This window comes from Heptranchias perlo, chromosome 5 (assembly GCF_035084215.1).
Source record: "Heptranchias perlo isolate sHepPer1 chromosome 5, sHepPer1.hap1, whole genome shotgun sequence".
NCBI classification, from domain to species: domain Eukaryota; kingdom Metazoa; phylum Chordata; class Chondrichthyes; order Hexanchiformes; family Hexanchidae; genus Heptranchias; species Heptranchias perlo.
Window position 1 is genome coordinate 130,283,578 of NC_090329.1, and position 20,469 is coordinate 130,304,046.

Sequence of the window (20,469 nt, forward strand, 5' to 3'; positions counted from 1 at the left end):
ACGTGGTGGGTTGGGCAGTGGTGGAAGGTATAGCCAGGCGGGGAAGTTTTAGTAATGGAACAGGATTCCATCATGGCCATGATGTCAACCTTCCTCAATAAGCTGGCAAGGACCTTGTTCGTAAGTGAACAGACAGTCTGGAGGGAGCTGCGGTGTTAGTGGATCTGCTGACAGGGTCAGCGGTGGGGGGGGTGATTTGGACAGAAAAGAGGTTGGTAAGATTAGGCCCCAGCGAGTACCCTGGGTGGGAAGCTCGGCGAGAGAGTAGGAGGAGGGAGCGACGAGTGTCTCAATGGGCTCTTCGGAGAATGCCAAGAGAGGCACAGAGGGAAGCGGTAGGCTTATCCAAGAGGAAGTCAAGCCTGGGCCGGCGACAGATGAGCAGGAAGGTCGAGGAGTAGTGAAGGTTTTGGGGTAGGGGTTTGTGGGGCAAAGTGAGAGGGGAGAAATGAAAGGAGGCATGAGTGGGTAACAGGAAGGTGAGGAAACAAGAGAGAAGGACCCAAGAGCGGTAAAGAGGAGAAGGAAAAGGGAGATAGAAGTAATGGGCTTGGGTCCAGAGCAGCAGCCATGACACAAGGAAACTCAGGTTAAAGTCATGACAAAGATTAGGACAAATATGTCCTGGTTATAAATGGAGATTAGGAAGGAGATAATAAGAGAGAGCCCAAAGTTAAAATCAGAGGCCCCGTGGTGGATGAAGTTGATTTACAGATAGGGTGGAGTCAGCTTGAAGCATCGATGAAATGATGACGACAAACCCAATCCCAATCTCAGTAGCCCCACTCTATCCCTCGTTTTTCATTTTATCTTAATATAATAGTATCATAGTAGGTACAGCACAGGAGGAGGCCATTCAGCCCATCATGCCTGTGCCGGTTCTTTGAAAGAACTGTCCAATTATTCTCATTCCCCAGCTCTTTCCCCATTGCCCTGGAAATTTTCCCCTTCAAGTATTTATCCAGTTCCCTTTTGAAAGTTATTATTGAATCTGCTTCCACCACCCTTTCATGAAGTGCATTCCAGATCATTACAACTCGCTGCTTAAAAAAATGTTTCCTCATGTCGCCTCTGGCTCTTTTGACAATCACCTTAAATCTGTGTCCTCTGGTTACCAACCCTTCTGCCACTGGAAACAGTTTCTCCTTATTTACTGTATCAAAACTCTTCATGATTTTGAACACCTCTATCAAACCTCCCTTAATCTTCTCTGTTCTAAGGAGAACAATCCCAACTTTTCCAGTCTCTCCACTTAACTGAAGTCCCTCCTCCCTAGCACCATTCTGGTAAATCTCTTCTGCACCATCTCTAAGGCCCTGACATCCTTCCAAAAGTGTGGTGCCCAGAATTGAACATGATACTCCAGCTGAGGCCTAACCAGTGCTTTATAAAGGTTTTGAGGAGGTGACAAGGAGGGTCGATGAGCATAGTGAGTTTGATGTAGTCTACATGGATTTTAGCAAGGCTTTGACAAGGTCCCATATGGCAGACTGGTCAGGAAAGTAAAAGCCCATGGGATCCAAGGGAAAGTGGCAAGATGGATCCAAAATTGGCGCAGTGGCAGGGAGCAAAGATTAATGGTCAATGGGTGTTTTTGTGACTAGAAGGCTGTTTCCAGTGGGGTTCCGCAGGGTTCAGTACTAGGTCCCTTGCATTCTGTGATATATATCAATGATTTAGACATAAATGTAGGGGGCATGATTAAGAAGTTTGCAGCTTTATAACTTCCTTTCTTTTGTACTCTATGCCTCTATTAATAAAGCCCAGGATCCCATATGCTTTTTTAACAGCCTTCTCAACTTGCCCTGCTACCTTCAAAGGTTTGTGTATGTGCACCCCCAAGTCTCTCTGTTCCTGCACCCCCTTTAAAATTGTACCATTTAGTTTATATTGCCTCTCCTAGTGCTGATGGGGAGGGTTTAAAATAGCTTGGCAGGGGGATGGGAACCTGAGCGTAGATTCAGAAAGGGAGAGAAGCAGAGCTGAAAATGGAAGGCAGAAAATTAGGAAGCAAGTTTGGAAGGCAGAGGAAACAAAGGCTAGAAAATAAGAATCTCTCTGGAGTTTAGAAGAATGAGAGGTGATCTCGTTGAAATATATAAGATTATTAGGGGGCTTGACAGGGTAGATGCTGACAGATTGTTTCCCCTGGCTAGAGAGTCTGGAACTAGGGAGCATAGTTGCAGGATAAGGGGTTGGCTAGTCAAGGCTGAGGAGGAATTTCTTTACACACAGGGCTGTGAACCTTTGGAATTCTCTACGCAGAGGGCTGTGGATGCTGAGTTATTGAATATATTCAAGGCTGAGATGGATAGATTTTTGGACTCTAGGGGAATCAAGGAATATGGGATTGGGTGGGAAAGTGAAGTTGAGGTCGAAGATCAGCCATGATCTGATTGAATTGTGGAGCAGGCTCGAGGGGCAGTATGGCCTACTCCTGCTCCTATTTCTTATGTTCTTACTTGAAGATAAATCAGTGTCAGACCAGTGGGAGGCATTCAAGGAGGAGATAGTGAGGGTTCAGAGCAAATATGTTCCCACAAAGAGAAAAGGTAGGATTCCCAAATCTAGAGCTCCCTGGATGTCAAGGAGCACACAGGGTAGGATAAGGAAAGGGAAGCTTATGTCAGATACCGAGAGTTCAATACTGCAGAAAGCCTAGAGGAATACAGAAAATGCAAGGGTGAAATTAAAAAGGAAATTAGGAAAGCAAAGAGAGGGCATGAAAAAATACTGGCAAGTAAAATTAAGGAAAACCCAAAGATGTTTTATAAATACATAAAGAGCAAGAGGATAACTAAGGAAAGATTAGGGCCTGTTAGAGACCAAAAGGGTAAACTGTGTGTGGAGGTGGAAGACATGGGTATAGTTCTTAATGAATACTTTGGTCTGTCTTCACAAAAGGAGGAGGAGCGGAAATATTGGATGGAAGAAACATAGCGAGGAAGTATTAAGGGGATAGCATCTTTGAAAGTAGATAAATCACCAGGCCCGAATGAAATGTATCCCAGGCTGTTAACAGAAGCAAGGGAGGAAATAACGAAGGCTCTGACCATCATTTTCCAATCGTCCCTGGCTACAGGTGTGATGCCACAGGACTGCTAACATTATACCGTTGTTGAAAAAGGGAGAAAGGAATAGACCAAGTAATTACAGGCCAGTCAGCCGAATCTGGTGGGCAAATTATTGGTAAAAATTCTGAGGGACAGGATTAATCGTCATTTAGAAAGGCATGGAGTAATCAAGGACAGTCAGCATAGATTTCTTTAGGGATGGTTGTGTCTGACTAACTTGATTGAATTTTTTGAGGAGGTGACAAGGAGGGTCGATGAGCATAGCGAGTTTGATGTAGTCTACATGGATTTTAGCAAGGCTTTGACAAGGTCCCATATGGCAGACTGGTCAGGAAAGTAAAAGCCCATGGGGTCCAAGGGAAAGTGGCAAGATGGATCCAAAATTGGCGCAGTGGCAGGGAGCAAAGATTAATGGTCAATGGGTGTTTTTGTGACTAGAAGGCTGTTTCCAGTGGGGTTCCGCAGGGTTCAGTACTAGGTCCCTTGCATTCTGTGATATATATCAATGATTTAGACATAAATGTAGGGGGCATGATTAAGAAGTTTGCAGATGACACAAAAATTGGCTGTGTGGTTGATAGTGAGGAGGAAAGCTGTAGGAAGATATCAATGAACTGGTCAGGTGGGCAGAAAAGTGGCAAATGGAATTCAATCCGAAGAAGTGTGAGGTAATGCATTAGGGGAGGGCAAACAAGGCAAGGGAATACACAATAAATGTGAGGATACTGAGAGGTTTTGAGGAAGAGAGGGACCTTGGAGTGCATGTCCACAGATCCCTGAAGGTAGCAGGACAGTTAGATAAGGTGGTAAAAAAGGCATACGGGATAAGAACATAAGAAATAGGAGCAGGAGTAGGCCAATCGGCCCCTCGAGCTTGCTCCGCCATTCAATAAGATCATGGCTGATCTGATCCTAACCTCAAATCTAAATTCATGTCCAATTTCCTGCCCGCTCCCCGTAACCCCTAATTCCCTTTACTTCTAGGAAACTGTCTATTTCTGTTTTAAATTTATTTAATGATGTAGCTTCCACAGCTTCCTGGGGCAGCAAATTCCACAAACCTACTACCCTCTGAGTGAAGAAGTTTCTCCTCATCTCAGTTTTGAAAGAGCATCCCCTTATTCTAAGATTATGCCCCCTAGTTCTAGTTTCACCCATCCTTGGGAGCATCCTTACCGCATCCACCCGATCAAGCCCCTTCACAATCTTATATGTTTCAATAAGATCGCCTCTCATTCTTCTGAACTCCAATGAGTAGAGTCCCAATCTACTCAACCTCTCCTCATATGTCCGCCCCCTCATCCCCGGGATTAACCGAGTGAACCTTCTTTGTACTGCCTCGAGAGCAAGTATGTCTTTTCTAAATACTTTCCTTTATTAGCCAAGGCACAGAATATAACAGCCGGGAGGTTATGCTCGAACTGTATTAAACACTAGTTAGGCCACAGCTGGAGTACTGCGTATAGTTTTGATTACTACATTACACAAAAGATGTGATTGAATTAAAAAGGGTTTGGGGGATTTTAACGAGGATGTTGCCAGGACTGGAGAATTTTACCTATGAGGAAAGATTGGATAGGCTGGGGTTGTTTTCTTCGGAACATAGGAGGCTGAAGGGAGATTTAATTGAGGTGTATAAAATTATGAGAGGCCTAGATAGAGTGGATAGGTTGGACCTATTTCCCTTAGCAGAGAGGTCAATAAACAGTGAACACAGATTTAAAGTAATTGGTAGAAGGATTAGAGGGGAGTTAAGGAGAAATTTTTCACCCAGAGGATGGTGGGGGTCTGGTACTCACTGCCTGAAAGGGTGGAAGAGGCAGAACCCCTCATCGCGTTTAAGAAGTACTTGGAAATACACTTGAAATGCCGTAACCTACAAGGCTACGGAGCGTAGAATCATAGAAAATTTACGGCACAGAAGGAGGCCATTCAGCCCATCTTGTCCGCGCCGGCTGAGAAACGAGCCACCCAGCCTCATCCCACTTTCCCGCATTTGGTCCGTAGCCCTGTAAGTCACGGCTATTCAGGTGCACATCCAGGTATTTTTTTAAATGAGTTGAGGATTTCTGCCTCTACCAGCGTCTCAGGCAGTGAGTTCCAGACCCCCACCACCCTCTGGGTGAAAAACATTTCCGTATTTCCACTCTAATCCTTCTACCAACTACTTTAAATCTATGCCCCCTGGTTATTGACCCCTCCGCTAAGGGAAATAGGTCCTTCCTATCCATTCTATCTAGGCCCCTCATAATTTTGTACACCTCAATCAAATCACCCCTCAGCCTCCTCTGTTCCAAGGAAAACTACCCCAGCCTATCCAATCTGTCATTATAGCTAAAATTCTCCAGTCCTGGCAACATCCTTATTAATCTCCTCTGCACCCTCTAGTCCAATTACATCCTTCCTGTAATGTGGTGACCAGAACTGTGCGGAGTACTCAAGCTGTGGCCTAACTAGTGTTTTATACAGTTCCAGCATAACATCCCTGCTTTTATAGTCTATGCCTCGGCTAATAACGGAAAGCATTCCAAATGCATTCTTAACCACCTTATCTACCTGTCCTGCTACCTTTGGGCATCTGTGGACATGCACTCCAAGCTCCCTCACTTCCTCTACACCTCTCAGTATCCTCCCATTTATTGTGTATTCCCTTGCCTTGTTTGCTCTCCCCTAATGCATTACCTCACACTTCTCCGGATTGAACTCCATTTGCCACTTTTCTGTCCATCTGACCAGTCCACTGATACCTTCCTTCAGTCTACAGCTTTCCTTCTCACTATCTACCTCACGGCCTATCTTTGTGTCATCCGCAAATTTCTTAATCATGCCTCCTACGTTTAAGTCCAAATCGTTAATGTATACCACAAAAAGCAAAGGACCTAGTACCGAGCCCTGCGGCACCCCACTGGAAACAGCCTTCCAGTTGCAAAAACACCCGTCGACCATTACCCTTTGCTTCCTGCCATTGAGCCAATTTTGGATCCAATTTGCCACATTCCCTTGGATCCCATGGGCCTTTACTTTTTTGACCAATCTGCCATATGGACCTTGTCAAAAGCCTTGCTAAAATCCATGTAGACTACATTAATTTTTTTTTTATTCGTTCATGGGATATGGGCGTTGCTGGCAAGGCCAGCATTTATTGCCCATCCCAATTACCCTTGAAAAGGTGGTGGTGAGACGCCTTCTTGAACCGCTGCAGTCCGTGAGGTGAAGGTTCTCCCACAGTGCTGTTAGGAAGGGAGTTCCAGGATTTTGACCCAGCGATGATGAAGGAACGGCAATATATTTCCAAGTTGGGATGGTGTGTGACTTCGAGGGGAACGTGCAGGTGGTGTTGTTCCCATGTGCCTGCTGCCCTTGTCCTTCTAGGTGATAGAGGTCGTGGGTTTGGGAGTTGCTGCAGTGCATCCTGTGGATGGTACACACTGCAGCCACAGTGCGCCGGTGGTAAAGGGAGTGAATGTTTAGGGTGGTGGATGGGGTGCCAATCAAGCGGGCTGCTTTGTTCTGGATGGTGTCGAGCTTCTTGAGTGTTGTTGGAGCTGCACTCATCCAGGCAAGTGGAGATATTCCATCACACTCCTGATTTGTGCCTTGTAGATGGTGGAAAGGCTTTGTGGAGTCAGGAGGTGAGTCACTCACCACAGAATACCCAGCCTCTGACCTGCTCTCGTAGCCACAGTATTTATGTGGCTGGTCCAGTTAAGTTTCTGGTCAATGGTGACCCTCAGGATGTTGGTGGACGATTCGGTGATGGTAATGCCGTTGAATGTCATGGGGAGGTGGTAAGACTCTCTCTTGTTGGAGTTGGTCATTGCCTGGCACTTGTCTGGTAATTGTGCTACCCTCATCGATCCTCCTTGTCACCTCCTCGAAAAATTTAATCAAGTCAGTTAGACACGACCTCACCTTAGGAAATCCATGCTGACTGTCCTTGATTAGTCCATGCCTTTCTAAGTGACAGTTTATCCTGTCCCTCAGAATTGATTCCAATAATTTGCCCACCACCGAGGTTAGGCTGACTGGCCTGTAATTACTCGGTCTATCCCTCGCTCCCTTTTTAAAGAATGGTACAACGTTAGCAGTCCTCCAATCCTCCGGCACTATACCTGTATCCAGTAAAGTTTGGAAAATGATTGTTAAAGCCTCCGCTATTTCCTCCCTGGCTTCTTTTAACAGCCTGGGATACATTTCATCCGGCTCTGGTGATTTATCCACTTTGAAAGATGCTAATCCCCTTAATACTTCCTCTCACTATATTTATCCCATCCAATATTTCACACTCCTGCTCCTTAATTTCAATCCCTGTATCATCCCTCTCCTTTGTGAAGGCAGATGCAAAGTATTCATTAAGAACCATACCAACATCTTCCACTTCCACACATAGTTTATCTTTTTGGTCTCTAATCGGCCCTACTCTTTCCCTAATTATCCTCTTGCTCTTAATGTATTTACAAAACACGTGTGGGTTTTCTTTGATTTCACCTGTTAATATTTTTTCATGCTCTGTTTGCTTTCCTAATTTCCTTTTTAACTTCACCCCTGCACTTTGTATACTCCTCTCACCTTTCCGTAGTATTGAGTTCCCGGACTCTATCATCGGCTTTCTTTTTCTGCCTTATCTTACCCTGAATGCTGCTTGACATCCAGGGGCTCTAGATTTGGCAGCCCCTCCCTTTTTCTTTGTGGGAACATGTTTACCCTAAACCCCTTGAATCACCCCTTTGAATGTCTCCCACTACTCTGATATTGATTTACCTTCAAGTAACTTGTTTCCAGTTTACTTCTGCTAAATCACTTCTCATCTGCTAAATCACTTCTTAAGAGCTGGAAAGTGGGATTCGGCTGGATCCGATTATCACTACTCTATACTTCTTGCACCTTTCTGTAATTTGCATGCAAATTTGCTCCATTACCTCCTTCCCACTATTTGGTGGCCTATTGTATACACCCAGTAGCGTAATAGCTCCTCTATTGTTCCTTAATTCTAACCAAATAGTTTCTGTCTTTGACCCCTCAACTACATCATCCCTTTCCAGTGCTATAATATAGTTGCTCGATCAATACTGCCACTCCCTCCTTTCTTTCCTTCCCTAAGTACCCAATCCTCCCCTTCTTTGAGCTAGGTATCTGTTATAGCCACTATATCATAGTCCCATTTGGCGATTTGAGCCTTCAGCTCACCAACCTTATTTACCATGCTACATGCATATGGTACTATGATACTTCACTTGCAATATTCAGTTCAAAATTTTTCTTTTCCATTTTGATGCCCATTTTACATTCCAGGCATGCCTTTTGGTATTGAATCCGTCTTAATTCTGTGTCATTTTACTTCATGGCCTTAAAAGCTTTTTTTTCCTTCTTTATACGTTGCTTGGTAGTCCCATTCATCTGGAGAGGAGTGCTTTTAAGCTTGGTACCTTTTGCTTTGCATGGGTACACATTGGTCCATTGCACAACATTGTTTTTCAAAGTTTTCTAGCGCCTCCTCCTGGAGATTGCATGTGTGGACATCAGGAATAGACTTGGCTGCAATACCCAGCATGAACATTACATAGAATTACATTGAGTATACAGCACAGAAACATTCCATTTGACCCAAATGGACTATGCCGGCGTTTATGCTCCACCCAAGCCTCCTCCCAACCCTCTTCATCTAATCCTATCAGCATATCCTTCCATTCCTTTCTCCCTCAAGTGTTTATCTAACTTCCCCCTAAATGAATCTATGCTATTCACCTCAACTACTCCTTGTGGTAGCGAGTTCCACATTCTTATCACTCTTTGGGTAAAGAAGTTTCTCCTGAATTCCCTATTGGATTTATTGCTGACTATCTTATATTCATGGACCCTAATTTTGCTCTCTCCCACAAGTGGAAAGATCTTCTCTACGCCTACCCTATCAAACCCTTTCAGAATCCTAAAGACCTCTATTAGGTCATCCCTCAGCCTTCTCTTTTTTAGAGAAAAGAAACCCAGCATGTTCGGGCTTTCCTGATTAGTGTATACTCTTCTGACTCTTTTTTGCACTTTCTCCAATGTCTCTATATCCTTTTTATAATATGGAGACCAGAACTGTGCACAGTACTCCAAGTTTAACATAACTTCTCTGCTTCATTTCTATCCCTCTTGACATGAAACCCCATGCTTGGTTTTCTTTTTTTTTATGGCCTTATTAACCTGTGTCGCTACTTTTAGTGATTTGTGCACCTGTACCTCCCGATCCCTCTGCTCCTCTACCCCATTTAGACTCTTATTATCCCAGCAGTATGTGGCCTCCTTATTCTTCCTATCAAAATGTAACACCTCACACTCTATACTGAAATTCATTTGCCAATTACAATGCCCACTTTGCAAGTTTATTAATGTCTTCTTGTATTCTGTTGCAGTCTTCCTCAGAATTAACTATTCCCCCCAATTTGGTGTCACCTGCAAATTTTAAAATTGTACTTCCAATTCCTGAGTCCAAATTGTTTATGTAACTCACCTCATCTAAGCTTGCAGATGAATATTAGAGAGGCATAGTATCAGAGGTGCACGTGTACCCGTGAACCATACCCAGCCCAAGTGAAAGACATGCCCATGAAATCAAACTATAGCATAATTCAATGTCTTCAGGAAAGAAAGAAAATTGGAAAAACAAGTATTTCTGCTTTAGCACAAAATTAAATCCATAATATTTCTGTTTTAAATTTTAAAAAAGACTTCTATTTATATAACGCCTTTCATGACCTCAGATCGGCCCAAAGCACTTTACAGGCAATGAAGTATTTTTGAAGTGTAGTCACTGTTATAAAGTAGGATACGCGGCAACCAATTTGCACACAGCAATGAAATCATGACCAGATAATCTGTTTTTAAGTGTTTGTTGAGGGATAAATATTGGCCAGGACACAAATGAGTTGTCAGTTTCCTTTAGGTATTCTATTCCCTCCAATACAGTGTGCCACTTAACCAAATCAGTTACTTACTATATGAACAGTGATTTCTACAATCCACGAACACAGAGAACAATGGTGAACCAAAAGTGAGTACCAAGCAATTGGATGACATCAGAAATAACCACTATAACAATTTTAAATTGTCACGATCAGTATTGTAAATTATTTTTACAAACTGTACAGTGGAATTATTCAATTTGTTGGTGATGGACAGGGAACACCAGAGCCCAGGCTGTCGAGCCAATTGCTGTCCCAGCTGAGTTCAGCTTACTCCGCAAATACCATATGATCATAGTGTTACAGAACAGAAACAAAACATTCGGCCCTTCTATGCCAGTGTTTTTCTCCAAGTGAGCCCCTAGTCCAATCGCCACTCCCATGCTCACAGCTCATAAATTTTAATATTCCTCTTTCAAGCAACAATTGAATTCCCTTTTAAAAGAATTTATGGACTGTATTTCAACAATAGTTTGTGGTAGCAAATTCCAGATTCTAATCACACTCTGTGTGAAGAATTATTTTCCTAACCTTCCTTTTAATTCAAACTTGTGCCCCCTTGTTATCATCTCGTTGACCAGTGGAAACAATGGCACCCATGCTGCCCAGCAGGAATGGTGCGTGGGAGGGGTTAAAATTTAAAAATTCTACCTCCCGGCTCCAACCCACCGCCTTTCCGGCCATTTAAATTTTTACTATCCCAAATCAGGCCATCGACGAGGCTCCCGCAAAAGGCAGGCAGGAGTCTAGTTAACATTCAAAAGTCATGGCTTGATGACATCATCAACATGTGACATAGAATTAACTGAGCATCAGGTGGAATCACGGGCTGCGGGTGCCCGGCAGCAGATCCAAGGTAGGAGGCAACAACTGGTCATGGTAAATGTTAAAGATGATCCTTTTAGAACTCGTGGTCCCAGGGGAGCAGGAGTGCTTTCCCCAGGCCCCTCAAGGAGTCTTTGGGCGTCCTCAGCCACGGGCTCCCTCCCGATCCCCTACAAAGCCCACCTTCCATTGATTGCCGGGGACCATCCCCACTGCAGGAGAGTATTGGAACAGTCAAGACTAGAGGGAACAATGGCATGGTTGAGGGATTCAGCAGCAGATGAGCTGAAGCAGGGAGGAGATGGGCGATGTTACGGAGGTTGAAGTAGGCAGTCTTGGTGATGGAGAGGATATGGGGTTGGAAGCTCAGCTCAAGGTCAAATACGAAGCCAAGGTTGCAAACAGTGTGATTCAGCCTTAGGCAGTGGCCAGGAAGAGGGATGGAGACTGTGGCGGGGTCCGAAGACAATGGCTTCAGTCTTCCTAATATTTAATTGGAGGAAATTTCTGCTCATCCATTACTGGATTTTGGACAAGCAATGTGACAAATCAGAGGCTGTGGAGGGGTCGAGAGAGGTGGTGGTGTGTTAGAGCTGGGTGTCGTCAGCGTACATGTGGAACCAGACGTGTTTGCGGATGATGTCGCCGATCCAAGTTTAATAAGTCTAATTCCAATGTTGGGAGATAAACAAAGTAAAAATGTTAATAAAGTAAATGGAAAAGTTGAAAGCTTTGGAGTTGTGTTTGCATTAATTCAAGAAGTCTGACAAAGAAGATGTGTGATCTGGAAGGTCTTGCAGGGGTTGATAGATTGGCCATCAATAACAGCACAGAGACATGGTGGAACGATGCCAATCAACGGGATACACATCTGGAAAGATAGAAATTGTTTAGAAGAGACTGTATCAAAAGAAAAAGAAGTGGTTTGGCAGTATATATTAACTCCAGTATTAAGGCACAAGTGAGGAAGGATATAAAGAAAGAAAGGGCCAACATAGAATCACTTTGGGTAGAATTAATAGATGGTAACAAAAGTAAACTATTATCGGGGGTTTGATGTAGACCCCCCAGGCCAGGGTGAAAGCCTTGATCTGGACCTGTGAAATGAGATAAGGAAGGTGACTTGTACTGGAGTTGGAGATTTCAACTTACCAGAAATTGACTGGGTCAATAATATCTCCACTGGTAAGACGGGGAAGGGATTTCTAGAGTTAATGGAAGACTGTTCTATGACTCCGTTTGTAAATGAGCCAACAAGGGGAGAAAACATCCTGAATTTCAATATGAATAATAGGATGATCAAATCTCCATCACAAAGGTGGGTGAGGTTTTAAGTACCAGTGATCATATTGTGACCACATTTGATATTACAAGAATTGGAGAGGTTACTAAAACCAAAATAAAATTGCCAAATGTTAAGAGGACCAACTTTATGCACTTGAGAAGTCTTGTTAGACTGGGCCTCAAGGTTTGAATATGGCTAGTGGAGGAACTATGGAGTTCAAAGAGGTGATTCTGAATGCAATGGACCAATGTGTACCCATGCAAAGCAAAGGTAGCAGGCTTAATGGCACTCCTGCTTGGTTAAAAGGGACTATGAAGCAACATATAAAGAAGGGGAAAAAAGCATTCAAGGCAATGAAGGAAAATGGCACAGAATTAAGACGCTTCAATACCAAAATGCATATCTCGGGTGTGAAATAGTATCAAATAGCAAAGAAAATTTTTGAATTGAGTGGCCAAGGAGGGATTTGAAAACAAGGATGAGAATTTTAAAATCCAGGAGCCAACGTAGGTCAGCGAGTGCAGGGGTGATGGGTGAACGGGACTTGGTGCCAGTTAGGATACGGGCAGCAGAGTTTTGGATGAGCTCAAGTTTATGCAGGATGGAAGATGGGAGGCCAGCCAGGAGGCCGTTGGTATAGTCGAGTCTAGAGGTAACAAAGGCATGGATGACTGTTTCAGCAGCAGGTGATCTGAGGCGGGGCGCAGATGGACGATGTTACGGAGGTGGAAGTAGGCTGTCATGGTGTTGGAGGGATGTGGTCAGAAGCTCATCTCAGGGTCAAACAGGATGCCAAGGTTGCGAACAGTCTGATTTAGCCTCATACAGTGGCCAGGGAGAGGGAATGCAGTTTATGGCGAAGACCAAAGACAATGGCTTCCGTCTTCCCAGCACAACACAGGAGACCATTTGGCCCATCGTTCATGTGTTGGCTTTTTGGAAAAACAATCCAATAAGCCCCACTCCCCTGCACTTTCCCCAGAGCCCTGCAATTTTTTCCTTTTCAAGTTTATATCTATTTCCCTTTTGAAAGTTACTATTGAAACTGCTTCCATCCCCTTTCAGTCAGTGCATTCCAGATCATAACTTGCTGCGTAAAAAAATGTCTCCTCATCTCCCCCCGTTTCTTTTGCCAATTATCTTAAATCTGTGTCCTCTCGTTACCGACCCTCTTACCAGTGGAAACAGCTTCTCCCTATCTACTCCATCAAAAATCCTTATAATTTTGAACACTTCTGTCTATCCCTTCCCAAAAAATGGAGAAACATTTACAATTTTCCAATCCAAAGGTCAAATTCCTGAATCCAAACAGCTTTGGATAATTATGACTAATGCATCTGCAATTTGCTCACCTATTTCTTATAATACTCTGGGATGGAAACCATCAGGTCCTGGAGACTTTCTTTTGTACTGCTGGTACTTTATTCCCTTCTTCCACTGTGAAAACAGATACAAAGTACTCATTTAACAAATCTTCTATTTCCTCATTGTGCATTATAGTCTATAATGGGCCCATTCCCATTTAACACACTCTTTCTCTTAATGTGTTTACAAAAATTTTGCTGTTAGTTTGATATCCCTTTCAAGTTTTTTTTCATATTCCTTTTTTACAACTCATTACTTTCTTTGTATCCCTTTGTTGCTTTTTATAGCTCTCCCACTCTGCTGGAATTCTACTTACCCTTGCATTTGTATAAGCCTTTTCTTTTAGCTTAATGCTGTCCCTTACCTCATTTGTTGACCACAGTTGGTTAACTGCACAAGTGAAGCTTTTTCCTTTTATGGGTATTGTACTGGTTTTGTACCATTAAAAAATACTTTTTAAAATACTTCACACTGTTTGTAGGTTTACCCAGTTTACTGTGGTCAATTCATTTCCCATCCCTTCAAAGTTTGCCTTGGTTTGAGATTCTCTCTTCTCCCTCTCAAACCTAATATCAAACTCAATTATATTGTGGTCACTATTACCTTCCCTTACCGTCAGATTGTAAGCTAAGTCTGGTTCGTTACTCATCACTAAATCTAATTTGATGTGTTCCTGTATGGGTTTGAAAACATATTGTTCTAGAAAACTCTCAAATACATTACTGAAATTCATTGCCTTTATTGATTATGCTGTTCTGCTTCTCCCAGTTGGTGAAAATTAAAAAATCTCCCATTACAATCAAATTACATGCTTCCTTGATCTCCATACTTGTACATCCCACACTACATCACTATTATCATGAGGTCTGTAGACAACACCCACCAGTCTTGCATCCTTTGCTATCCCTTAACACTAACCAGCAGTGTTCCAACTGCTTGATCATCCTTATTGAAATCCTTTCTATTCCTGTACTTGCATATTTTACCAATATTGCTACTGCCCCACCTTTCCCAATTTCTCTGATCCTAAAGCCGAGAAGATTTAGCTCCTAATCATGTCCAGCTTGTCATCAGGTGTCTGTAATGGCTACTACATCATACCCTTTAAGCTGAATTTGTGCTTCTAAGTTGATTTATTCCTTATGCTACATGCATTTGTGTACAGAACTCTTTTAGAAACATAGAAAATAGGAGCAGTAGGCCATTTGAGCCTGCTCCACCATTCAATGTGATCATGGCTGATCTTCTATCTCAATACCATATTCCCACTTTCTCCCTATACCCCTTGATGCCTTTTGTGTCTAGAAATCTATCTAGCTCCTTCTTGAATATATTCAGTGACTTGGCCTCCACAGCCTTCTGTGGTAGAGAATTCCACTGGTTCACCGCCCTCAGTGAAGAAATTTCTCATCTCAGTCCTAAATGCCCTACCCCATAGCCTGAGACCGTGACCCCTCGTTCTCCCTGCATCCATTCGGTCTCGCCGTGTCAGAATTTTGTATGTTTAAATGAGATCCCCTCTCATTCTTCTAACCTCGAGTGAATACAGGCCGAGTCGACCCAATCTCTCCTCATAAGACAGTCCTGCCATCCCAGGGATCAGTCTGGTGAACCTTCGCTGCACTCCCTCGACAGCAAGTATATCCTTTAAGTAAGGAGACCAAAACTGCACATAATACTCCACAAAGTGGTCTCACCAAGGCCCTGTATAACTGCAGGAAGACATCCTTGCTCCTGTACTCAAATCCTCTTGCAATGAAGGCCAACATACCATCTGCCTTCCTAACTGTTTGCTTTCAGTGACTGGTGTACAAGGACACCCAGGTCCCTTTGTACATCAACATTCCCCAATCTATCACTATTTAAATAATACTGCCTTTCTGTTTTTCCTTCTGAAGTGGATAACTTCACATTTATCCACATTATACTGCATCTGTCATGTGTTTGCCCACTCACAATGGCATCTAGGGGTACAGATTCACAAATCATTAAAAGTATTCTATGATTCTACACATTAATGCTATATAAAATGCAAACAATGGACTGGAGTTTATTTCTAGAGGAACAGAGTTCTAAAGCAGGTTAGTTACATTAAACTTATATACAATCTGGCTTAGAACACAGTTGGGAGTACAATGAAGTTCTGATCTCCATTTAACTAAAAAGATGTAGAAGCACTTGAAAAAGTGCAAGGAAGATTTACAAGGAATATACCAGAAAAGAGAGGTTAGAACTATCAAAGACTTATCAGGGTGGGGTTTTTTTCTCTGGAAAAAAGACTGAAAGGTGACCTAATTGAGGTCTTCAAAATTATTCTTTTAAATTATTTCCACTTGTGGTGGAAACCAAAACTAGGGGCCATAAATGTCACTAAAATCCAGTAAGAAATTCAGGAGAAACTTCTTTACTCAGTGCTGAGAAAGTGGAACTCGCGACTGGTAGTTGTTGAGGCGAATAACATAGATGCACTTAAATAGGTAATTGTAAACAATTTTACAACACCAAGTTATAGTCCAGCAATTTTATTTTAAATTCACAAGCTTTCGGAGATTTCCTCCTTCCTCAGGCAAATGTGCCTGAGGAAGGAGGAAATCTCCGAAAGCTTGTGAATTTAAAATAAAATTGCTGGACTATAACTTGGTGTTGTAAAATTGTTTACAATTGTCAACCCCAGTCCATCACCGGCATCTCCACATCTTAAATAGGAAGACATGTTGCTAGGGTGAGATAGTGAGGTGGGAGGGGGCTTGTGTGGAGACCAGTTGGACCAATCGCCTGTTTATATGTTGTAAATTCTATGTAAAGTCAAATTCCATTTTTATTATATAGGATTCCAGCATGTGTGAACATTTTCTTTGGGTCACATACTTGCCATTTTTGGGGTAAAACATTGGCCATGAATATAAACAATGTACAAAATTTCCAAAGGGGCAATTCTCTGGGGAAAATCAAGGTAGAGAAGATTCTACACATAATCTGCATCATAGCTAGACTTCAATTAGTTCAATATTTTTGTACAACTTTAAATACATAAGGCACTATAACTATCTGACCTATAAGATTTCATATGCAGTGTAGCCAACAACTAGTATTTATATAGCGCCAAGTCAAAGGAGGATATTAGAAAAGGTGACCAAAAACTTGATCAATGAGGTACTTCTAAGGAGAACAAAGGGTTGTAGGATGGAATTCCAGAGCATTGGGCCTAAACATTGGATGGCACAGCTGCCAATGGTGGGGCGAAGGAAATGGGGGGGACCAGAATTGGAGGAACAACGTCTTTTGAGAGGTGGAGATTACAGATATAAGGACTGGAGATATGATTGAGGGATTTAAACATGGAGAATTTTAAAATCAAGGCACTGGTGGGGGATCCAATGTAGGACATCAAGCACAGGGGTAATGGGTGAATAGGACTGCTTGCAAGTTAGGATATGGGCTGTAGTTTTCGATGAGCTGGTTTATGGAGGGTAGAAGATAGGAGGCCAATCTCAGCCAATTAGTATCTAGCTACAACTGCTTTAAGTGTGCAAATGGTCATCAGCCTGGCTGCAAGAACCCCTTCAGTAAAATAGCTTTCCAAATCACATGAGAAAACAGCTACTTCAATGGAATACTGAAACCCTTCCCAATCACTACAGCAAGGAGTCAATCAATATCTTTTGGGAGGAACATGGGACAAGAGGCACAGGGCAGATACTTAACAAAAAGCTATCACAAACTCCAATTTTAAGGAAATATCCATTTTGTTAGATCATTTCATCATAGGAACTAATAATGCAGCATTTTCAGATAGGTGTCAGTGCAGCATTTGAAATGGTTTTAAAACAAGGATGGACAGTAAGTCTATCCCAAACTAAATGTCCAATGGTTTACCTTGGTCTTTGCGGTTGCATTAAGCACAATCAAATCTTCAACATATATAATTTAAAACAGAAAGTAAATAATCATGATAGAAGACAAGTTTGGCATAAAAGGATCATCTTCAGATTCATCTCCTTGGAGGGAATTTGAATGATTTATAACAAAGACAAGTCACTAGTGTTCCTGAAGCTGCATTTTATTCAGATACATCCACTGGCAAAGATTTGTCTCCCAAGTGGCAACGTTCTGTCCAATGGACCATGCCAGCTGATGAAAGTACAACAAAATGACAATTGACTTTTTAATCAGTATACAGTTTTCAATAAATGAGTTTTAAAACAAAAGACCACGATCAGTTTGCTTTCAAAGAGTCTTGTAACAAGCTACATGAAAAAAGTTGCTGTGTAGGTGGTTCTATCTCATTACTTTTCAGTGACAAGGAATATAACTCGGAGCACTTGGCTGGCAACATTCAGACTTACGGTTTCCCCCCAAAAATAACGGTTTCTACAGGTTCCATGTCACTTGTCCAAGTGAAGAAATTTAAATTCATTAAAAGCCACAAAGCATGACGTTTAATTTTAAAAAAAATGTTCAAGCCAAGTGGAAACAGCGAATTCAACAAAAATCGGTCGATTACAAGAAAATAACTCGAGCGATCCGTATTCTCGGAGACCAGTCATCTTAAGAATGGCAGTCCGGGTTTCCAAAGACAAGTAGATGTAATGCCCGGCCAGAGAGTGAGAGTTAAGTGCTTTGCCGCTCTCTTTCTTTCTTTGCGCCGCATGGAATTGTGGAAAAATCTCACCAGAAAGCAAAACGATTTCGACAAATTCCAAAAGGAGCTCACGGAAGGAGACTCAGTGGCGATTTAAATCGCCAATACAATGTCCAAATGACAAAAAAGGCTCGGTGGGTCTTACTTTTAAAAAAAATTATGGAAAACGACATAGCATTTGAGGCTCAAAGTCGAAAGCCCGACTTAAGGAAGCCCTCCAGACTAAACAACAGGTAACAAGATTAATCATGACAATGGTGAAACTGGTTTTCTAGCATTTTAACATAACAGGCAAATCAAATTCAGATACAGAGGCTTTCTGCGGTTCCAAGAGCCGTTTTATTAACAAGGCGTGAGTTTGATCCTGAATCTGGCAGAAATGGTTCTTTGGATTCGATCAGTCATAGTCCCTGTAAGAGCGACTTCCGTAACTGCTGCCGCCGCCGCCGTATCCGCTCTGGCTCTTGTACCCACCCGAGTAGTAGTTGTCGCGGTCTCCCGAATCATACCGGCCGCCGCCGCCATAGCCGCCGCTCCTATCGTTATCCCAGTAACCGCCGCCGCCTCTCCTGCGGTTGCTATAGCCGCCGCTACCGCCACCGCCGCGGCCTCCACCGTAGCCGCGTCCACCTCCCGCCTTTTTCTCCGCGTGGCCCACCCGGATCTGCCGCCCGTCGATGGATTTTCCGTTCATCGCCATCAGCGCGTCCCGGGCGTCCTCCGTGTTCTCGAAGGTGATGAAGCCGAAACCGCGGGACGTTTGGGTGTCCCTGTCCTTGATCACTCGCACCTCGGAGATCTGGCCGTACTTAGAGAACTGCTCTTCCAGGGCCTGCTCGTCCGTGTCGAAATTGAGGCCTCCGACGAACAGCTTTCCTTCATCGGACATCTTGACGAGGTTAATGCGTACTTCACTCGACAAAGCAGGAGCTTAAAATGGCGCTGATCACTCCACAGCGCGAGACAAAGAGAAGGAACAGAACGGAAATTGCGTCATTTGAATCGCAACACGTAAAGATCGTCGGGTAAGCGCCTACCCGGAACCTCGTGTTAGTTTTCTGTCTCTCTTTCGCCCCCTCTCGTTCTGCGTGGGGACAAGTTCTTTTAGAGAGCTGCAGAAGTGGGAAAGCAGCGACCAAAGTAGGTAAAAAGAACAAAGGGCTTGAGGGGGAAATAATTCACTTGAGACCCCAGAACAGTGAGTTTTCAGCTGGGAAAAGTGAGGGGATTTAAACAGGAGTTTGACAGACACGCGTCACCATATTGTACAGTACCTGAACAGAATTACAATGAATTTAAAGCACAGAAACAGGCCATTCGGCCCAACTGGTCCATATCGGTTTTTATGCTCCACACCCTACTTCATCATCATCATCATCACTATCAACAAGAGAAATCTAACAGAAACACATCCAAGATAAAGTGGGTCATTTGACCAGAAGCATTATAAGACCGCTCTGACTATATATCAGAAATCTGTAACTGATGCTCATTTCCTTTTATCATGTCTTGCCCCTTAAGTCATTTTCCAATTGTTGTGCAGATGGTATTAAAGTTCTCTTCAGGGCTGCAAACATGAGGGAAATGTTAGGATTGGTGCATTATAGACGAGAAGCTAGGAACCCCAAATCTCTCTGAACACCAACATTTAATAGTTTCTCACCATTTAAAGTATATTCTGTTTTTCTATTCTGCCTACCAAAGTGAATAACCTCACATTTCCCCACATTATAATCCATCTGCCACCATCTTGCCCACTCACTTAACCTGTCTGTATCCCTTTGCAGACTCATTGGGTTCGATATTAGCAGGGCGGCAGGTTCTCAGCGGGGGGTCGACTGGGCGCGTGCATAACGCGCCCGGTGAAATCAGTGTGCTCTGCACGGAATCGCAGGCTAACTGGAGCCACTTACCTTGGCTTCCGGGTTTCTTGCTGGAAAGCTGCGCGGCGGGCGGACTGCGCATGCGCAGCAAGGTCTGTCAGCTGGAGGAGCCCTATTTAAAGGGGCAGTCCTCCACTGACTGATGCTGCAGAAAATAGGAAAAATTACAGCATGGAGCAGCTCAGGGGGAAGGCTGCTCCCAGGTTTAATGATGCCTCGCTCCAGGTATCATTGGATGGGGTGAGGAGGAGGGGGAGGACAGAGATCTTCCCCCCCCGGCAGGCGGGAGGAAGCGGCCTGCCTCTGCCACCAAGAAGGCCTGGCTCGAGGTGGCAGAGGAGGTCACCTGCACTACCAACATATCACGCACCTGCATACAGTGCAGGAGGTGCTTCAATCACCTAAGTAGGTCAGCCGAAATGAGTACACTTACTCATTCCCCTCCCCTCCG

The 20,469-nt window shown here is 43.4% G+C and overlaps 1 protein-coding gene across 1 annotated transcript in view; it reads right to left on the bottom strand.

The window, feature by feature from the left end:
• The window catches only part of LOC137322207 (uncharacterized), a 32,847-nt gene extending 13,733 nt beyond the window's left edge, over positions 1–19,114 (bottom strand). The window contains exons 1-3 of the mRNA XM_067985323.1: positions 18,536–19,114; positions 14,107–14,166; positions 13,511–13,565 (exon numbers count right to left, since the gene is read on the bottom strand). Coding sequence (XP_067841424.1) covers positions 13,511–13,565; positions 14,107–14,166; positions 18,536–19,024 — 604 coding nt within the window. The 5' untranslated portion in view covers positions 19,025–19,114. The remainder of the gene's footprint in view (positions 1–13,510; positions 13,566–14,106; positions 14,167–18,535) is intronic.
• Positions 19,115–20,469: the final 1,355 nt, after the last annotated feature.